This window comes from Teleopsis dalmanni, chromosome X (genome assembly GCF_002237135.1).
Source record: "Teleopsis dalmanni isolate 2A chromosome X, ASM223713v2, whole genome shotgun sequence".
Lineage (NCBI taxonomy): Eukaryota > Metazoa > Arthropoda > Insecta > Diptera > Diopsidae > Teleopsis > Teleopsis dalmanni.
This window is the reverse complement of record NC_051848.1, coordinates 15,795,167-15,814,802: the sequence shown is the minus strand read 5'-3', so window position 1 is coordinate 15,814,802 and position 19,636 is coordinate 15,795,167. Positions and strand designations below refer to the sequence as shown.

General features: G+C 32.2%; 1 protein-coding gene across 2 annotated transcripts in view; it reads right to left on the bottom strand.

Moving 5' to 3' along the window:
* Positions 1-19,636, bottom strand: part of LOC119687227 (CUGBP Elav-like family member 2) — a 148,844-nt gene that overhangs the window by 115,267 nt on the left and 13,941 nt on the right. For both annotated transcript variants that reach the window (XM_038101483.1, XM_038101482.1), the window contains exons 2-4: positions 14,636-14,991; positions 10,420-10,502; positions 3,057-3,105 (exon numbers count right to left, since the gene is read on the bottom strand). In XM_038101483.1, the coding sequence (XP_037957411.1) occupies positions 3,057-3,105; positions 10,420-10,502; positions 14,636-14,991 (488 nt within the window). The remainder of the gene's footprint in view (positions 1-3,056; positions 3,106-10,419; positions 10,503-14,635; positions 14,992-19,636) is intronic.

The following is a 19,636-nucleotide window of genomic DNA, read 5'->3' as shown; positions in this document are numbered from 1 at the left end:
CTTACAAGTTTGAGCCAATCTGAATTGCTATTAAGTAACCATAACAGTATGAGACTCAAAATCTGTGAAGTTTTATTCAAAACTATATTAACAGTGTTAACTGTGATCAATAAACTATTGAGCATCAAGCCCCATATGTATATAATGTCATGTAGAATATAAGTTGCCTCAGTTTAAACTAGAAAAATGCAATCCACTAATGCACAAAGGACGGAAATACTTAGCAATACTAAATTTAACTGAAATTCTCGAGTTTTTATGTTCAACAGAACTGGATAAGGTCTTATAATATTGGAATTACGCTGGTTGCATTAATTTATATAGCTCGCTTTCAAACATAGTTGTTGGCACTTCTTACAAAAGGCCCATCATATGACGTTAAGAAGACATAGGAACAACCATCAAAGTGTGAGTTAAAAAATTAAATTTGGTTTTTTTTTTCATCTACAGTGAACAAATTACTTCTATTTGATCACATTTGTCACCCATAAAGCGTATGGGGAATAATAAAAGTCAAGAGGAACCTAAAAGTTGGCAGCAGCAAATTTAGGGCATTTGGTTTCAGTTTGGGTGAACTAATTCCCGCCAGCTTACCGAACACAAAGCAGACCGTAATTACGAATACTGGCCGGCTTACACTCGATTCTGAATGTATACATGTGTATATGTTTTTGTGTATGCGTGTATTTAGGCACATGTGAGTTATGAGTTCGTCTATATGTTGAGCGCTTTATTGATGGACTTGACTTTACAATTTTTTGCTATTTTTTATTTTCTTTTCCGTGTTTAATTTTTTCAATTGTTCTTTTCTTCTTTCTCTATTCTTTTTTGTTTGAATTTTTTTTGTAGTCAAGAATAGAATTTTTTGAAACTGCAAATGGGTCGGGTCCTTGCATCAATAACATGCAATGTTTAATTGTGTGTGTGAAGGTTTACATCACTGGTCGATGTTGTTCCAAAATTGTTTATTTGTTTTTCTTATGTTTAATGCTCTTCAATTTCTTTAACTTGTTTTGACTGTTATTCATTATAAAATTTCAAAAACATATTTTGTAGGTACAGAGGATAGAAATATGTTCTCAAACAATTTTAAAATTTTCCGTCTCCTAAAAGTATACAACGTAATTTCATCTGACATTCAGTTGTGATTTCATATGTGAATTTTTGGAGTATATGATAATTATTATTGGTGGGGGAGAAGGAGCAAGAGAGAAATTATTTACTACAGAGGAAGTAGATTGACGTACAATGCAACGAAAGTAACATAGTTTCGGTGCAGTAAGACAAATTAGACTGTGGTTAGAAAAAGTTTCTGAACCTTTGAATCTTTCTGTGTTTAAGGCTTTATTACATAAAGTTAATATTTAATTAATAAATCATACCTGCCAAAGAAAGTAATACTTTTCAAAGAGGATGGTAATAAATTCACTAACAGTCAGCCTATGCTGTAACAAACTCATAATAATTTTAATATAAATCATTTCGATTAGTATTCTTTTATTAACTTTCACATATTGGGATTAAAGCTAAGTGACTTAACATATATTTTTATAGATTTTTTAAAGTAAAAATTAAAGTAATCATCCATTTATATTACATATGATAAGTACATCAAAGAATATGTCTAAGATAGAATGTCATAGTTTTCCAGAGTGTTGTCATATCCAAAGTAGTAATACTAACATTTAGAATTTTATAAATTTAAACGCCATCATAGTTAAGATATTAGAGTATTAATAATATAAAGTATTAAATTAAAAAAATACACACTTAATATTTGTATTACAGGCTACCTAGTCTAACCTATTACTAGTGGCTCAGGTCTCGGTAGCAGTAAGTCATTACAAAACCTACTTTTACTCTCATTAATAATATTTTGCTCTCTTCTTCCGAGCTTCTACTTCTTGCGTATGGTCAATCTACCTTTTAAGTTGGACCGAACCTAAGAGCTTAATATGCTGTATAATACGACAGTATTAACTGGATATCTTTAAAAATAGAAAACTTAAGAAAAAATAATGAACAATATTTATTTTATTTAATTAAAAATACACCGGAATTGCTTGGTTGAAAACCAAAAATGTGTATTCAATTTTTTTGAACTAACAACATTCCAAAACGTTTAATTAGTAAGTTAATATGTAACTTAATTGGAATCATGTGATTTTGTAGAGAAAAGATATTACAAATAATCAGTTAATATAAATTGAGTTTTTTAGTTTCGATGTTGGTTTTTTCCTATCATTTATCAAAATCAACAAAAAAGTGAGTTGCTCCTTTTACTGAAGATTTTCAAAGCCAATCATCCTTGCACATATCGCATTTTCATTGCATTTGCTGTTACCACTGCTATTGGTATTAGGATTGCTTCATATCTCATACCTCCACATGCTACATTCCTCATTCACAACTCTGCCTAGTCACTAGCATGGAAATTGAGGCTCGCAATAGAAAGTTACAATGTAAGTCGTAGGTCGTTGTTGTCTGTGGAAACGCTTTCCACTTAACCAGTTTTGCAATCATCATCAGCATCACCATCACTATCATCGGCAACAAAAACAAGTTACAATAACATTAGCAACAACAGCAACAGCAACAGCAACAGCAATAACAACAACAAAAGCTTAAATGGTTACATCAATTTGGATTTTGTATAGTCGACATACGATTTGAAGCAATGCTTGCCATTTCAAGCGAAGTGAAGGGGTTGAGCATGGATAGGCAATCAGCCAACATTGATTCTATGGGTCTATGAAGCCATTGTACGACTGTGTTTGTGTATTCTTGTACTGTTGCTTTTTAGATATAAATGCAAACTATACCCTACTTTTATATACTTTTATACTAGCAGATACAGACACAAATTCGAGTATGTGAGTATCATTGCAGCTATGTGTGAAGAGTTGAAAGCACGAGACCAATAGTAGCTGGTAAGTATCGTCAAAGGATATTTAGCAATAGTTCAGTTTACTCGAGGTATCTACAATTGCAACTACATGCATTGGCATGGAGCTCATACGCTATAAGGTTTGTGTGAATGTTGGCTTATGACTTACCATTTCTGTTTTCGCTGTCAGCCGGCTTCATTTGAATTGGATGATGCATCTGAAAAGAATCAAATGGAAAGTATACAGTCAGCACATTGAACACTAAAGACAAATGTAGAGGAAAATGCTAAAAGAAATTATTGCGTATACAAATGTGTAGATAGAAGCAGAGATAGATAGGTAGATAGATAGACAGATACGTGTAGTGTGTTTAACTGAAAGTAGTTTTGCTAACTCGCATACGAATGCGAGAATGTATCGGAAAGGAACAGATTAAAAAAATTATTAAAAATTTTTTATTTAAAAAATATCAATTGGCAGATGCGTTGTATTTTCCGGCACATTTAAGTTTTTTGATTCCAAGTTTTTAACTATAAATTTTTATTTTAATTTGTTTAGATTTCTTTTTTTTTCTATTCCATTGTATGCTTGGTACTTCGATCAGTCTAACCCTCTTCATTACTTTTCGTTGTATTCGTTCAAGTTTGAAAATTGAAAGAGTTAACAAGGTGTATTTTTCACTCTAATACTCTGCATTGTGCTCCAGATCAAGCCAGGCCAGGTCAAGTTAGCCCGGCTTCACTTAGACTAGATGAAGTCAGGTATTGCCATTGGCATCTGGCGGAGGAAAATTACTTTTCAATGGAATTCAGTTTCCATTCCCTCCCTGTCTATTAGTATTGTCACACTCTTGTATGTGTTTTCTTTATATTATTAATGACACAAATAAATGATTCAACTGTATTCAATTGGAGATGGTTAATATTGGATTGGATTGGATTCCATGGCATACAATGGCTTGCATCGATAAATACTTCGATAAAGAAGCAAGTTTTTATTTTTCTCGCAAATAATGATGCTTTTTCATAAAAGTTTCATCTGTAGTGCAATAGGATAAAAATAAAATATCCTATATCCTAGATAGAATCAAATTTTTTGTCTTCAACAGGAGGATTCCTAATATCGTGATTCCAGAACTTGTTTTTGTTGTTGTGTCGACAAAATAGTTTTTAAAAAATTAAGTAATTTGAGATCCCACTAAGACAATGTGCTGTTATATGAATAAGTTATCCATCGGTAATCAATCTTTTAGTCATTTAATGTCTGAGTTGTAGATTGATTATACCATATCTTCCCTGTCTATGGAAACTTTTTAGTATGTTTTAGTTAGAATGAAATGATATCTTAATTACTTATTCTCATGTTTATAAGTAGAGGCACAATAACCTGATGTTATTTTTCTCAACAAACCCGCTATAAAATTCGCTGAGTGGTGAGCAAAAGGACCAAGACTCCTAAAAGTTCTTAGGTCTTATAAATCTGCTTCGACCCCTGGCCCTCTCATCACTCTTAAAGTTGGAAGCGATAGATTTTAATTGATAATTATGTCACCACTCCCACCATTTTATCAACATATTCAATACTCCAAGGACGTAACTTTTATTCACTGAGTATATGAAGTGAAACTATCTTTCGGAATGCACTCATTATAGAATATGTATTTAATGAGGAACATGAAAACAAATAACTTTTACAAGTTATTGATGGGACTTTCCCTTTCATATTATTTTTTTTATGCCGACTAAAATCAAATCTTATGGTTGTTGTTGTTCTTGGTGTTCCCCGTAACATAGCGCGTAGACGTCTATGGTTGCGTGCAATCAACAGCCAATTAGTGGATCGAATTGAGTACAGACAGCGCTCACTGCTAACATATTAAATGGGTCAAGCACACATATTGTGAACACATATTGATATGCAATGTAAGCACGCATGAGAAGAACACTCACACATACGCATATGAATACTTAGTTGCACACACACACACACACACACGCACGCACTTTACAACTTTGAAAAACTAATGGAAAATCTATACAATAAAGACGAAAATTTTAACAGGAACAAGAGCTGTTAGTGCTGGCAGGCGGCATACGTCGCGCCCCTCTCACTCAGCCCGGCGTAGGCGGCTGAGTAGGGTGCGCATTGCATTTAATTGTCGAAATAATGATCACATGTGTGACAGTCGCGTTGCGCTTGTTGTTGGTATAGTGTGAACTTTTAGTCCGTAAGCATTTGCATGAGCGTTGCTGGATTTCATCCTTTAATGCATTTTCAGTTTGGATGCGATTTTGTGTCGGTGATTTTGCGGGGAGCTACTTAATTTACCTGAAATAATCGATCCGTAAACATGACATACACACTTGGTCTTTAAAAGACCAAAAACATTCACTTGCCCATACCACAAACAGGTGCAAACACAACCGAACATAGCCAAACACAACAGAACACTACAGAATGGAACGAAACTAGAGTTCTTGAATTACTGCATGGTATTATAACTGTTAACAATAGGCATGGCCAGCAGAGCTATAAGCGAGCGCCGCATTCGTAAGCACTTAATTGTACGACAGGGAAATTAACATGTGCTTCTGCTCTGTTTCTGCTCTGTTTAAGTTCTTTGTGCTCTGTTTTTGCTCTGCTGAGGCTACTGTGTCATGTGCTCGCTTGTGCTTCGTTTGTGCATAAGTGTTTTGTATTGTTTTAATAGTTTTAGTTCGGATTTAAATTTTGTTGTCACCTTCCTTTTGCTGTTGTCGCAGCGCCTTTATTCACAGTGTGCGTACGGTGTGAATGATATTTTGAAAGGTTTTGTCGGTGTGATAGAAGGATTTCTACAAATGCTGCATATATTTAATATCTTAACATTGTTTTGCCAGCTAATTGCGGAAATGTGTTCACATTCGTACATGTACACGAAAAAAACGAGTCTGGTTAGAGTCCACATTGTCCGCCCGCGGCTTAAAGTTCAATTGCAATCTAAAACTCAACTACTTTCGCATTCATTTAAATCAATTTCTTTCTATAACAAAAAAATTTATTCTCCTCCGCAAACTATTTTTATTTATAGCATATATTTAGGAGCACGAAAAAGCATTTATTTGCATATTTATAAACGAGTAGATTAAAAAGCAGATGTACACTCAACTGTAATACAAGAAATAATCAAAACAATGGAAATATGTTATGTACTATTGGACCTACTATTAAAGCAAATTCAATTTAGTGCGAAACAAGTATTTGAAATTTTTTGTATTTATATCTTCTGCTCAAAAAGTATTCGGATTTTGTAAATAAAACACACAAATTTAAATTTTATTCCAAATTTATTTTATCTCCTTCCAAATTTGCTCCTTCTGAAGCGATACACATATGCCAACGCTTAACCCAATTTTCCATACACTTTTCCTAGGCCCATGAAGGTATGGCTTTTAGTTCCTTCAGCGAATTCTATTTTACCGATTCAATCGACTCAAAACGCTTACCACGAAGAGGCAATTTGAGTTTCGGAAACAGGAAAAAGTCGCACGGATCCAGATCTGGCGAATATGGTGCCTGAGCGATGACAGTGGTGCCGTGTTTGGTCAAAAAATCGCGTATAACAAGAATTTTCCATAGTAATAATCGCTAAATGCACTTGAGGTAGTCTCACATTAACAGCTGCTGTAAACAAACTAATTGACACATGGCGCTCAAATTTGTACCATATGTCAAGAAAGGGTGTACCAACATAACAAAAAAGGTCTATTACTTAAGGAGTAGTTAACAAACAACAAAATCCAAATACTTTTTGAGCAGAAGGTATATCCTTCACATTCCATAACTATGCAAATTTGTTTTGTATTAAAAGTTCTTGCTTAGGAAAGACGAATAAAATTTCCAAAAAAAATTGGTAGATTTTATCTAAAAAGATAAAGATAATCACCTATCGAAGTTAGGAACTCAATCCAACTCAGACTGAGATACTGTAGAAAAGAGAGAGTAACTACATACCACGTGCTTGGAGAGTGCCCAGCACTGATGCACTACCAGTAGAAACACCTAGGAGGGTATTTCATGAATTATAAGGATTCACGACTAGGAAAGATAGGCTCTATCCTCTGTCTTCCGTTAAAGAAATCAGACTTGGAGACACACTCTCCTCCGACTAAGGGGCACAATAGATCGGTCGCAGTGCACGATCTCTTTTTTTCAATAATAATAATACAAATCTTAAAAGATATGTGTTGCTAAAAGGTAAGTAACTTAACTCTTACAATCAACTGTCATTAAATTATTTACACATTTTCAATCCGCAAATTTGGATATGAATTCAGATTTTTCAGTCTCTCTATAACTCAAAAACTTGATAAGTTTCATATAAATATAGTAATATTATTTATTTTTTATAACCAAACATTTTTATAGTGTATTTTATCAGATTGTATAAAAAAGTAAACTAGCATCGATAGCCATCTTCAGGGAATTATTAAAGTATGTACGGAAATATTTTGTTTTTTTTATTTCTTTATGTACTTTAACAATTCCCTGCAGATGACCATCGATGGTAGTCAAAATATAGGATTAAAATAAAAGTAGAAATAGAAATAGAAGTTCATAACATTTACTAAAGTTCAGCAGCCCACCCATTCACTGAATCCTTCTACCTAAATGTCAAGTATTTTGCCGAATTTGATTAACCAATCAACAATTATTTTTCTGTACCTAAGTATTTGAATTACTTAAATTTTCCTCTCATATACTGAATCTCTTCTAAATTTGACTCTTACAATTTCTCTCCTGTACCAACCATAAAACTGAGATGAAAAGCCATCGCAGCGAGCCATACAGCTTTTCAATTTTGTGTAATATTTGTATAGATACTCTTTATTACTATATCAACTGCATTTTTACTTTCCGGATATATTTAGCTTATATTAAAGAGCACAAAATATCAACGACCCTCCGCATTTTTCCAAATGCATCAATGTCTATTATCTAATAATCATTTCTTTCATCTCAACTAAGTTATTCTCAATAATTACAATCAATAAGTACATTTCAGTTTGAAGAACTCCAAGTTCGGTACTTTATTCAACTCACAACCCACAACGTCAAGAGGAACAAAACAAATTGAGGGGGAGTGCTCGATACTATGCAAGACTCCAATAAGTGGCAAATGGAAACTATTATCAAATAAAAAGTTAATTGAAATCAAAGTAATGCATTTTAAATGAGGAAGTGCATAAAAAACATATAAATAAAAAGGAACAAGAACTAAAGAAGTGAATAGGTGAAAGGCATAGGGGAGAAAGAAGCAACTGAAAGCTGAAAGGGTTTGAAGTACTAGTTGCCCTGCTCTCTGAATATGTCCATGTAAACTTATACTTATACGTACTTTTGACCCTTTCATTTTACATTCATTATCAGTTGAAAGGAAGAAAAAATAAAGGAATTTTGTATTAAATGAAGGATTGAATGGAAAAAATAATGGAGTGGAGTAGGGGGAACTTTCAACTTTAATTTCCGCCAATGCAATGGAAGCTGTGCTGCTATCCACTGAGCCCATCTTTTGTTAACTTGATGTGCTCATCAAATCGCATTGAAAAACGATTCGAATAAGTGCTTTCATTGCATTTACATAATTTTTTTATAAAAGTGGGGGATTGTTCAAGAGACGGAAAAGAGGTTGTTCTATGTAAATGTAGAAGTGTTAGAAAATTAAATTAAAAGTATACGGTGAGTGCTGTAAGAGCTCTAAAAAAAAGGCGCTTGTTGAGATATGCAACAATACTTCTTTCTCAAATATATTTTTTCTTTATTCCTATAACTAACTCCTCGAGCAATGCTTAAAGTTTTCACAGAAGTGAACTCTTTGTAATGTGAAGTTATCCTATTCTCTGAATAGCGAAATATTTTGCAAACTCGGATATTATAATTAAAATATTATAAGAAAGTGGCATAAAAATTTCTATTCCCCATTAAAATTAAATAATTTGTCATTACAAGTAAAGATATATTCTTCATATATAAGTTAATATGTACAATTTTTTAACACACGTTTCGTTCAGTTCCATACCCATTACACTCTTTCCAATTTTTTGTCCGTTTGAAATAATACCGTACGTATGAACGGTATAAACGATTTAGGCCGGGACATGATAGTTGTGCGGCTTTCAATAGCTACGAACGATGAAAGTAATAAAATCCTACACACAGTTGGATCAAACAAAGAACATGCCATTTGAGTCCGTTCATAAGATCATGACTGACTGCCGAAAGACATCAGTTTCGTCCAAAAAGAGCATTGAAAGAAGAAAAAAGAAGTATGATTTTCCCAGCGTCTATGGAACGTAGCTTCGATAAATCTGACGATGCATGGTTTAACGGGTTCGATATGCAAATTAAGCACTCAGTAGTTAGTCAAGAATAGTCAAGAACTCAGTGGTTTTCACGAACTTAGTCACTTAATATTTTTATTTATATTATTATTGTTATTTAAATATTATTATTAATATTTCTTTTATGCTTGTACTATGTACCTAAAGTAGTTTTTTGATTTTCAAATACCCAAAAGTAATACTTATAATTAGCAATTTAATTCTTTCTTATAAATAAACTTTCTTTCTGAAGTACATACATCTGCCACTGCTCTCTACAATCTTGATAAAATTTTTAGGTGTCATTGATTCCGTATTTGTGTTCTTGCGTTTAAGCGTTTTTGCGTCAAAGGTTCTTTGCTTCTTTTGTTGTTCAGTAATATGGAATTCTTAAAATTTAATATAACATAAACTATTCATTTCTGTTCATTATAATATAATACATTATCAAAAAATTTTATTGTAAAATTGAATAAATGAAAATTTCTAATCCATCCAAATAGTAGAATTTCTTTAATTAATACTATTAAAGTGGTATTTCGAACGCAAGAAACGGAAAGAATGTTTGAACAATTTCTTTCGTTTGCTTGCGTGTTCCATAATCACGCATCGCATTCGTCGCATTCATCGCATTTATCGCATTCATCGCAGTCATCGCACTCTTTGCAGTTATTTGCCTTAACATGCTTGCGTTTAACTGGAACGGAGAAACGCAAGTATGCATTTGACGCAAAGCGGCAAGAATGCAATCATTGTACTTCGGCGCTTATTGATACAATTTATTCAGGAGTTACGGTTACAAAAATAGATATCTATATGCGTATATATATAAATTTAATTAAAAAGTTAATTATTTACAGAAATTCAAAAAGCAATTTGGATTAAATTGGATTAAACAGTTAACAAAATTAACAGCATTATCCATGCTATGTTCACTAACTAAATGATAACAGACATTCAGTGTTGTCGGAGACATGAGGATGCACAGATAGTAACATAGGACACAGCATTGATGAGCGGTGTATGGGGGATTAGCATGTGCCTAGATAACTACACGTAACTGTCACATTGACTGCGACACATTACTCGTATGTGTTTGTAAGTAAGTAGATAAATAGATACAATATTATGTGTACTCATATGATATATAGTAATAAGCAGCTGCTACTTACCCCTTCTAAGGTTTTTATGTTATGCAAGGCATCTTGTGCCTTCAAAGCGGCCTTGCGTGTGTAGTACGTAACGAAACAGCACCCTGTATACAGAGAAAAATAGAAGCAAAAAGAAACAAAATACATGTATCAGAAACAAAACATACACAAATCGACAAAATACTTTTAATTTTATTAAAATACATAATAAACTATGTAAACTATTATGTAAAATACAGGAAAGGATACAAGCGTTTGATTAAGTTTTGGATATTTGCTTAGCGGCATGCAATTTAATACTTACAATTTTGCCAAAATACTATTTTTTAAATTTAATGTTGAATATAATTAAGATATTAAATGTGTAGATACTCTATGCCATTATTTTTCGAGCAATTAACTTTTACAAATATAAGTGTATAAACATAATAATATGAAATGACATTGACAAAAAGTTTCAAGACAACTTATGTTTGCGGACAGGCACTATTAAACGTTTAAGGACCAGCGGCATATCATGCATTAATGCTTAAGCATAAGTACAGACAATCATATTCACTACCTAAGAACGAATCAGACGTTTACACTACTACACTACTTGACTTAAGTCAAATTATAACTTAAACATAAAACATTCGGATATAATAAAAAATACCTGTACCTTCCAGAGAGATATAAATGGAGTTCTGATCAAAACATTTTTATTTTTAAATAATTCTTCTTTATATACAGACAGTATATACAGACTTAATATATACAGTTATTCTTCTTTTGATCGATCCATCTAAATTTGTTTAGTTCGTAAAATATATATAATAGTTGAGGTAGTATCTTTAATATATGCACACATATTAATTAGTGCATATAATTTAGCAAAGTAATATCCAGTGGCTTCACTGGTTTTTTCATGTTTTGAGAATAGATGACGATGCTCTATCCCTAAAGGTAGTTAGTTAGTTAGGGTTAACGTAGAGGTTAACTATGTCTCTGATGAAGTGATCAGGTTGAGTGAACACAACACTTGATGTACGAGACTGCAGGGTTGTTGTAGCCATTAAAGTAAGTAAATAAGTAAGTAATTTATCAATTCTTTAATATATATTCTTATTAACTAAATTTTATCAATACACTATTGATTAAAATACAGATTTTCGTGAGCATCTTAAATTTTGCGTGTAATATTGCTTATGCATGGAACTCTAGATCCGACTAAGCCCTATCCATGCAATTTTACTAAAAAATCAATGTAGAACTTTGCTTTGTAAAAACTCTCGAATTTATTCTAGTTGCATGTTAAAAGTTGCGATATAAATCAATGTTGCAATCGTTACTTACTTACGAAAGTATCTTAACGATTCAATCAAAATCATAATCAATTTGAATTTCTATTAAATTGTGATTAATTTGGAGAAATTTCAGTTTATTTATACTATTATTATTATTAGGGGATGTGGCACTGCGACCATCGGGTCCATTGTGCCTCCTTCTGGGCTTAGAGTAAGTCCCTAAGCCCTGTTGCGTCAATAAAAACCTACTTTACAGAGTTTTATTGCCTCTTCCGTAAGAATATACACTCCCAGGAGTCTATTCCGCATGTGCAATAGTACAGAGCATTCTAACTGCACATGAGTGGCCAACTCCTCATTCTCTTCATAGAATCTGCAGTTTGCATCCGTTGATATACAATAAACTGAATTTTCTTTTATAATATATTTACGATCAATTTCTAAATATCTCAAGATACATCTATACGAATTTAGTCTTAATAGAATGAAATTAATTAAATTCGATTATAAAAGGTAAAAAAATAAGTTTATTACAGTCACCTTAATTAATAAATAGTTTAATAAATTATATCTGCTAATTCTGAACTTAATATATTAATAATTAATTCATTGTTTATTTACTCTTAACTCTTAATTATTACAACTCTTAACGCTGATTGTGGGTTTCCTCGAAATGGTTGGTTTCGTATATTGAAATGCACCTAAACTTGTGGTAACCTCTTTCAATTCAATTCAAATATACAGCCCTTTGCCATTAACTTTGATGTGCTCCAAGGGAAATAACTTAAGTTCTGGCCACTGATATTAAAATAATTTCTAAAATATTCGAAACGAATTCCTCGGTAAAAATTCATTCGAGAGTCATAAAGGAATTTCGGTCTTTACACCTGTGCTTACAGCAATAATTACATGGCATCTCTGTTGGAAGTATCTGCATAGTAATGAACCTCTAACTGACGTATTCAGTCAAATATTTGCTTAATATGCATACAATAATGGTTAAAACTTTTTCGATTCTATTTGGCCAACTAAACTTGCTAAACTATGTTGCCTGCAAATATTTGCAATACAATTTTTTTCTCAAGGAGCTACATTCAATTTGGACGCATACAAAGTTTTTCACAAGCTTACGCTTATAAGTTATTGTTTAAGGGCGAAAGAAATTAACTGAACAATTTTATTTCAGTTTACACATGTTTGATTGTAGATAAAATATGAATTATAGTTGAACGAGACAAAAAAACTCAAAATAAGAAATAATACCGAATAAAACAGTTTAAAGTAAATGATGGCAGTGAAATTTCTGGAAAAATTTCGATTTATATAGACTCCTGGTATGTAGCTGGTACAATTTATATGGTAAGCGATGTTACTCTTACATCGGTAGTGTTGATTTGATATAAAACTCATAGCATTTAACAGAAAAAACGAACTACAATTCCAAGACAACGTATGGGTCATCAGTTGCATAATTATCAAGACAGAGTGTCATTAATTTCACTGGTTCTTTCTCAAGCTATTTACGATTATTTTATATTGAATTAAATCTTATAATATATAATATATAATAATATATATAATAATATATAAATGAGTATATATATAATATACAAATGGTTGGAAGCAAACAGATCTACAACTAGAAAACAACTAGTCGACGACACGGATATAAAAAGTTCTGTATTTTATTTCTAAAAGTATTTGTAAACTGAATTATATATAATGGAATAAGTGTAAAATCCGTTAAGACTAGTTGTGTCAATTTACAAAATATTATAATTTGCTAGTTAAATTTTACACAAGTAGTCCAAGAGGCACTAATGTACTGCAGCGTTAATACATCGACTTCTGAATAGTTCTTCTACGAAGACTTCAGGCAATATTTCTCGCCCGCTTAATAATAATTTCTAATATATATAATAACATTCTCCGCATATAAATCTATTATGTCTTGCATTCGGTGTTTTCCATGTACAAAGTACATATTATACAGTTTCCAGGACCGTCTGTACGTGACTCGATTTCTTTATATTAGCATTTCACTCCGTTTTTAGTGTTTTGTGTTGTTGTTTTTGAAGCATTTCATATCTGCTCAGGCCAAATTACTTTTAACTTGTTCTGGGTATATCAACATAATAATATTTCTTTATGTTTGTAACTTTGATTATATTGCAATAGTGTTAGGAAGTGGATACGTGTGTACAGCTACATATGCTTATAGGAGCAAAAGGTTTGCCGAGCTCATAAATACATTTCGTAGAACCCAAACTATTTACATTAGCATAGGTAAATTCGTGGATGTGTGCGAGCAATAATAATAATATAAAATGTAATGTTGTTTTTAAATCGACAGGTCAAACCTGAACCTGCTATTGTTACTTTGCCCTTCCCATATTCCCATATAACTCTGCATGTTGCCCCACTTGTCGTAGGCATCCCTATGCAATTGCCATTATCAATGTTAATGTGAATAGTTTTTGTACTGTACCAATAATAATTTTGACAAAGTTTGGGCTTTAAAGATATTAGCCATTTAAAAGTTTGTGCGTTCGACACTCGGCATAAGTGAGTTAACCTGAGGCATTGCTTAAAAGGTTTTAGAACATTGAAAGTAAATTGCCCATATTTGGTCTAATACGTTTATGCACTTTGAAGCATTCTTGCGTACTATTTTACTAGGCTAAGTTGTAAAATTGTGAAAAGGGTTTCGCAACTTAACCAGAGTACTGGAAAAATAAATAATAATAATAAAAATCAACCACTTTACTGCATAGAAGCTTAACAGTAAGGTGGTCCCCGTAATTGCGCGTGGGAATAGCAGTGGCTTTATGTGATATTGTTTTTATTCAACCCTCTCTATTTAGTTTAATGATAGCACATATCATTCTATTTTATTTTATTCTTATTAATAATATTAACATTAAAGATTTCCTCTGTTTTATCTAACTTACCTCTGCTCACCGACGTTACTTTGTCACGCAGGACATTTAAAGTATGCACACGTCCGTATTGTTCAAACATTTTCCGCAATTGTGGCTCATCCCAAGACTTCGGAATTTGACCCACAAACATTTTTATATTATCAGGATCTGGTTCACTCTTGGAAAACTCATTTCCAGTATCAATACTGGTGTCACTTCGATTGTTGTTGTTGTTTCTTAGGACAAGCGCCAAATCATTCCCATCATCAGGACTTATAGAACTTGTATGTTCAGGAGTACCTAATCCCACAAAATCATTGGGAGGTTCATTATTTATATTTGCGTTTGTAAGATCTTCTTGTTCAGTATCCAAAGACATTTTTTCACTGAAAATAAATTTAAATTTTTTTATTTTATTCCAAAATATTGTTTTAATAAAAATTTAATGAGTATTCACCACATTTCAAAGTGGTGAGTTTATTAACAACTTGATGAAATATTATTGAAGCTATAGAGCAATATAAATATTTAGTAAAGATGGTATGAAAGCAATAATATTATATTGAAATACACAATATCTATAGCACTAGGAAATGGAAAATGTGATTTATATAAATAAACATTCAGTTTTTCAGATCCAGATTTCATACAATAAGTGCCAAATAATCACATCATTGAAAGTTATTCTTCGAACTTGAGCAGTACAGATGAATAATATTCTTCTGATATTTCTTACAAAATCTGTAACAGTCTATCAGTATTATTGAAAAAGCTGTTTTTGACAGTTGGTTATCCTATCCAAATCGATTAAGGTGGAGAAACTAGTTAGTCTTACTATTATCAGGTAGGAACAATCTATTTAAATTGTACAATATTATTTTTTCGATGTTTCAATCCAATAGTTTGGACGATTACTAATCAACGGTGATACATTTGTGTGACTAGTATATTCTCTCCAAGCTTCTATTCGGTATTGTGCTATATTGAGAAATATTGAAGTATCTAGCTATACCAGTTCTATAAAAGTGTGTTCATTGTCAAATCTAATAAATCTAAGTGCCATGACATATTGCTCCTTGGACAAAAGATATAGCTTCAATCGTTTCGTCTAAGAATCTTTTTATTGTTCATTCATTTTATTGTTCCTTAGGTCACTGCAAACAATTAGTATTCTTACAAATGCATCAAGTTTGGCAAAAATGTGAAAGAGTCCATCTTATAGTTTTTAGTTTTAAAGAAATTCAAAGATATTATATATCTCTGAATCATATGACTCATATTTTTAACAAATTTATTAGAAGATCGCCTTCAATAATCATTTTATGAGATTGAACAAAACTCTTTCAAATTATTTTATTAGTTTTTAATTTGAATGAAAAGATTCACTCCACTCAGACACTATCTGAGGTAAGTCTTAGGTTTTTTACTAAAAACATTGCCGTCGTTGTTATAAAACGGGGCTGTAAAATATACTTCTAACAAGCTTTGATTCTAGAGTTTAATTTCGAGTTCAATGAGAGCAAAAAAATATGAAGTTAAGTTCAAGAAAAATTCATTTAATTAATTGCGATCGTTAGTAATAGTCTAAAATAAAATGAATTCTCGGAAATTGTTAACTACTTTATACTAAAAATTGACTTTAAATAGCAATATTCGGTACATAAACTCAATTTAATTTGAAAAAAACTGAACTTATCTTAAATACTCTAATCATATAATTCATAAGGCCTTGTATATTGTCCGTTTAAGTTACTATAAACTCATAGCTTATCAGTCTTCATTCGTTTACTGGAATCATTATTTATTTTCAAAAAAAATAGTTATCAAAATTATCATTAAATTTAGATTAAACAAAAGATTAGTTTTATAAGTAAGTATAGTTTTAAATTGCCTTAATAAATCAATAAGCATTATTTCATTACTAAGTTTCACTGAAATTAGCAAATTTTTAATGCAATTCAATGCATCAATAAATCTAAAGTATATTCCTAGCGTATGGAAGATCGCAGAGGTGAAAATGATTCAAACACCGGGCAAGCAGCTAGAATGCATATCGTCAATTCACCTATTTCAATTTTACCAAATTGAAACAGCTTTTCGAAAAGCTATTTTAAAAGAGACTAATGTTTATAATAGAATCCAAAAAGCTAATACCAAACCATCAATTTGGTTTTCAAGGCAGTACACCGCATTGTCAATGAAATTAATAGGGCTATTGAAGGTAAAAACGTGTGTTGTGTCGTATTCTTCAATGCCGCACAGGTTTTCAACAACGTCTGGTATAAAGGTCTTCTGAATAAACTAGAAACATAATATGTGAATTTGAAATCTTACATTACGACGAGGTTTTTTATGTAAAACACGAACACTGTTTAACAAATCTATCTGCGATAAAATCTGATGTACCTCAGAGAAGTGTACTCGGTCCACTACTACATCTCTTTTTTACTATGGACTTGCCAATAACACCTGAAAGTAAAATTGCAATATTTGCAGATGATACTGCAATTTTGGCGATTGCTGACTCCGCTGAAGAAACAATAGCCAAATTACAAACAGCTACAGATTTGTTAGACAATTGGACAAAAAAAATAAAAAAAAACTGAAATTGGTAAAATACTATTGCTATGCCAGTTCTGGAGGTCCTCATTCGTTGATCGCGGCTTGTTTTTATTCAGAAGACCGGCTCATATCTCAAAAATTAAAAATATAAGCAAACGAGTGCTGGTCACGATGCTTGTAGGAAATGCAACGAGCCGGTTGCAGAGGAAACTCTGGAGCATCTGCTGTGTAACTGCTCGGCTCTCTCGAGAATTCGACAAAAATACTTAAGGGCTATCAATTTTACCGGACTGGAGCACATACCTGACGTTTCTGTTGAAATTCTAATAAAATTCGCTAATAAAACGTGCATCGTAAATGATGCACACAATCGCTACAAACAAGACTCTGATCTGGTATCGCAATGGACCTTAATGGTCTAGATGTGGTCTTTTTCATACCAGGGTCCACTAAAAAGGAAAACCTTTTTTTCAACTATCTTTAGAATGTCTTTTTATTCCAGTGGGTTCGACTGTAAAATATTGAAAATTCTTTGATTTACTTTTGACGGCACGGATTGTGATCTCAAACATTATTCGGCATTTTTTTTCAAATCAGATTTGTGATGCAAATCAGATAAAATATCTTCTTCATGCATAAATAAATAAATTCACTAATTTAGTTTTATCAACAAACAAAAAGCGAGAAATAAAAATTTGGAAAAAAATCTGATAGTTCAAAAGTCAATTGTTCCCCTAGCGACATGATATCCCATCAAAAAGTTTCTTCCGAAAAAAAAAACAAAAAAATTTCTAGCAAAGCTAGAAAAAGATACAAAGAAAGGAAAAACAGGCAAGCAAACAGAAAAACGAAAGTAAAGTAAAACCAAAAACTTATATAAAAGCGGGCTTAATATGAACACAGTAAGTTAAGCCAACAACAACAACAACAACTGCAGCAACAATAATAACAGTGACCACACCATGTAAATGATATTGTTGCTATAACAAAATAAATAAACACACACACACACACACACACACACACATACACTCATTAAAGCGAAAAGTAGAAAAGCAAAAGAAACGACAATACAAGCAAAACTGTTTACAACTTTTAGATTAGATTAGTTCAGCAATAACAATTAGTGAATTTATTTTATTTGGTATGAAAGCACATATTGTGTTGTTGGTGTAGTTATCACAGTTATTGTTGCTGTTGCGTTGTTGTAGCGTTGTTGTTGTGTTTTATTGTCATTAGCAAATTAAGTTACATTATCAGTTTGGGTAACAGAAATAGCGTTAGCAGCAAAGAAACAAAAGCGTCAGCAACAAAAACAAGTGCTATTTAAGTAGGAAAAATTTGTTAAAAATGTTAATGCTGTTCTTCTCTCTCTCTCTCTCTCTCTGTGTGTCTCTTAATAAAAAACAAAAACAACAATAACAACACACGCAATAGAAAAAAGTTTTCAACAAAGTTTAATGATTATTTTCATTATAATTGTTAGCTTGTTTTTTGTTCATTTATTTAGCATTTTTTCTTCTAACATATAAATCCGATTTCTGTTATTGGCAAATAAAGAAAAACTTTTCAGATTGCGGCCTGCATAGAGAGCAGCAGCGGAGCAGATCCATTTATCTATATTTAGCTGGGAACGTTTCAGCTTCAGCTTCAGTTTCACCTTATGTGTGTGTGTGTGTGTGTGTGTGTGTGTGTGTAGGAGGTATGTGTGTTGTAAAACAATAGCTTTGAGCCGCAAATGAGTTGGAGACAAACTTTTCGCACCGAATTGCGTTTTATTTATTTTGTGGCATTCGGAAAAATTCAGGAAAATGAATAGGCCAGGTGCTATTGCGGCGGGGATGCGGATGCGGATGCGGAAGCAGCTCGAAATGTGGATGCGGGTATGGTTGCTCATTTGGTTTTTTGGAGTTGAACTCATGTACACACACACATTGTATTTTACTCTGTCAGAGACTAATGCAAATTTTAAATATTTAGTTTTGTTTGGTTTTCGAAAATTGGTCATTTAAATCTGTTTATTTTGTTTACAAAGTTGAAATAAATGGTTTTGGTGTTGGTATAGGAACTAAACGAATTAAATATTTGTGTTTATTCACTTTATTCATGAAGCACGAAAGAAAAATATTTTAACAGTTCATTTCCTTATGTTTTTCAGATTAGAAATGCACTTTTGTAAACTACAGATTTGACTTTGAAGTGAAATGGTGGATCATTGTTATATACCGATGCAAAAAGTGCTATTTATCTCACTCTAACAGCTTCAAACTGGTCTCAGAGGGATTGACACGGCACCTAAGGAGTTCAAAGGAACTTCTAATAGACAAATGTTTATGGACAGGTGCAATATTTGAAACATATTTTTTAATTTATGCTGCTGTTCCTAACAGCTCCAAACTGCAGAATCATTGACACGTCAGAATCATTGACACGACACTTACTTCCAAAGGATCTTCTCACAGACAAATG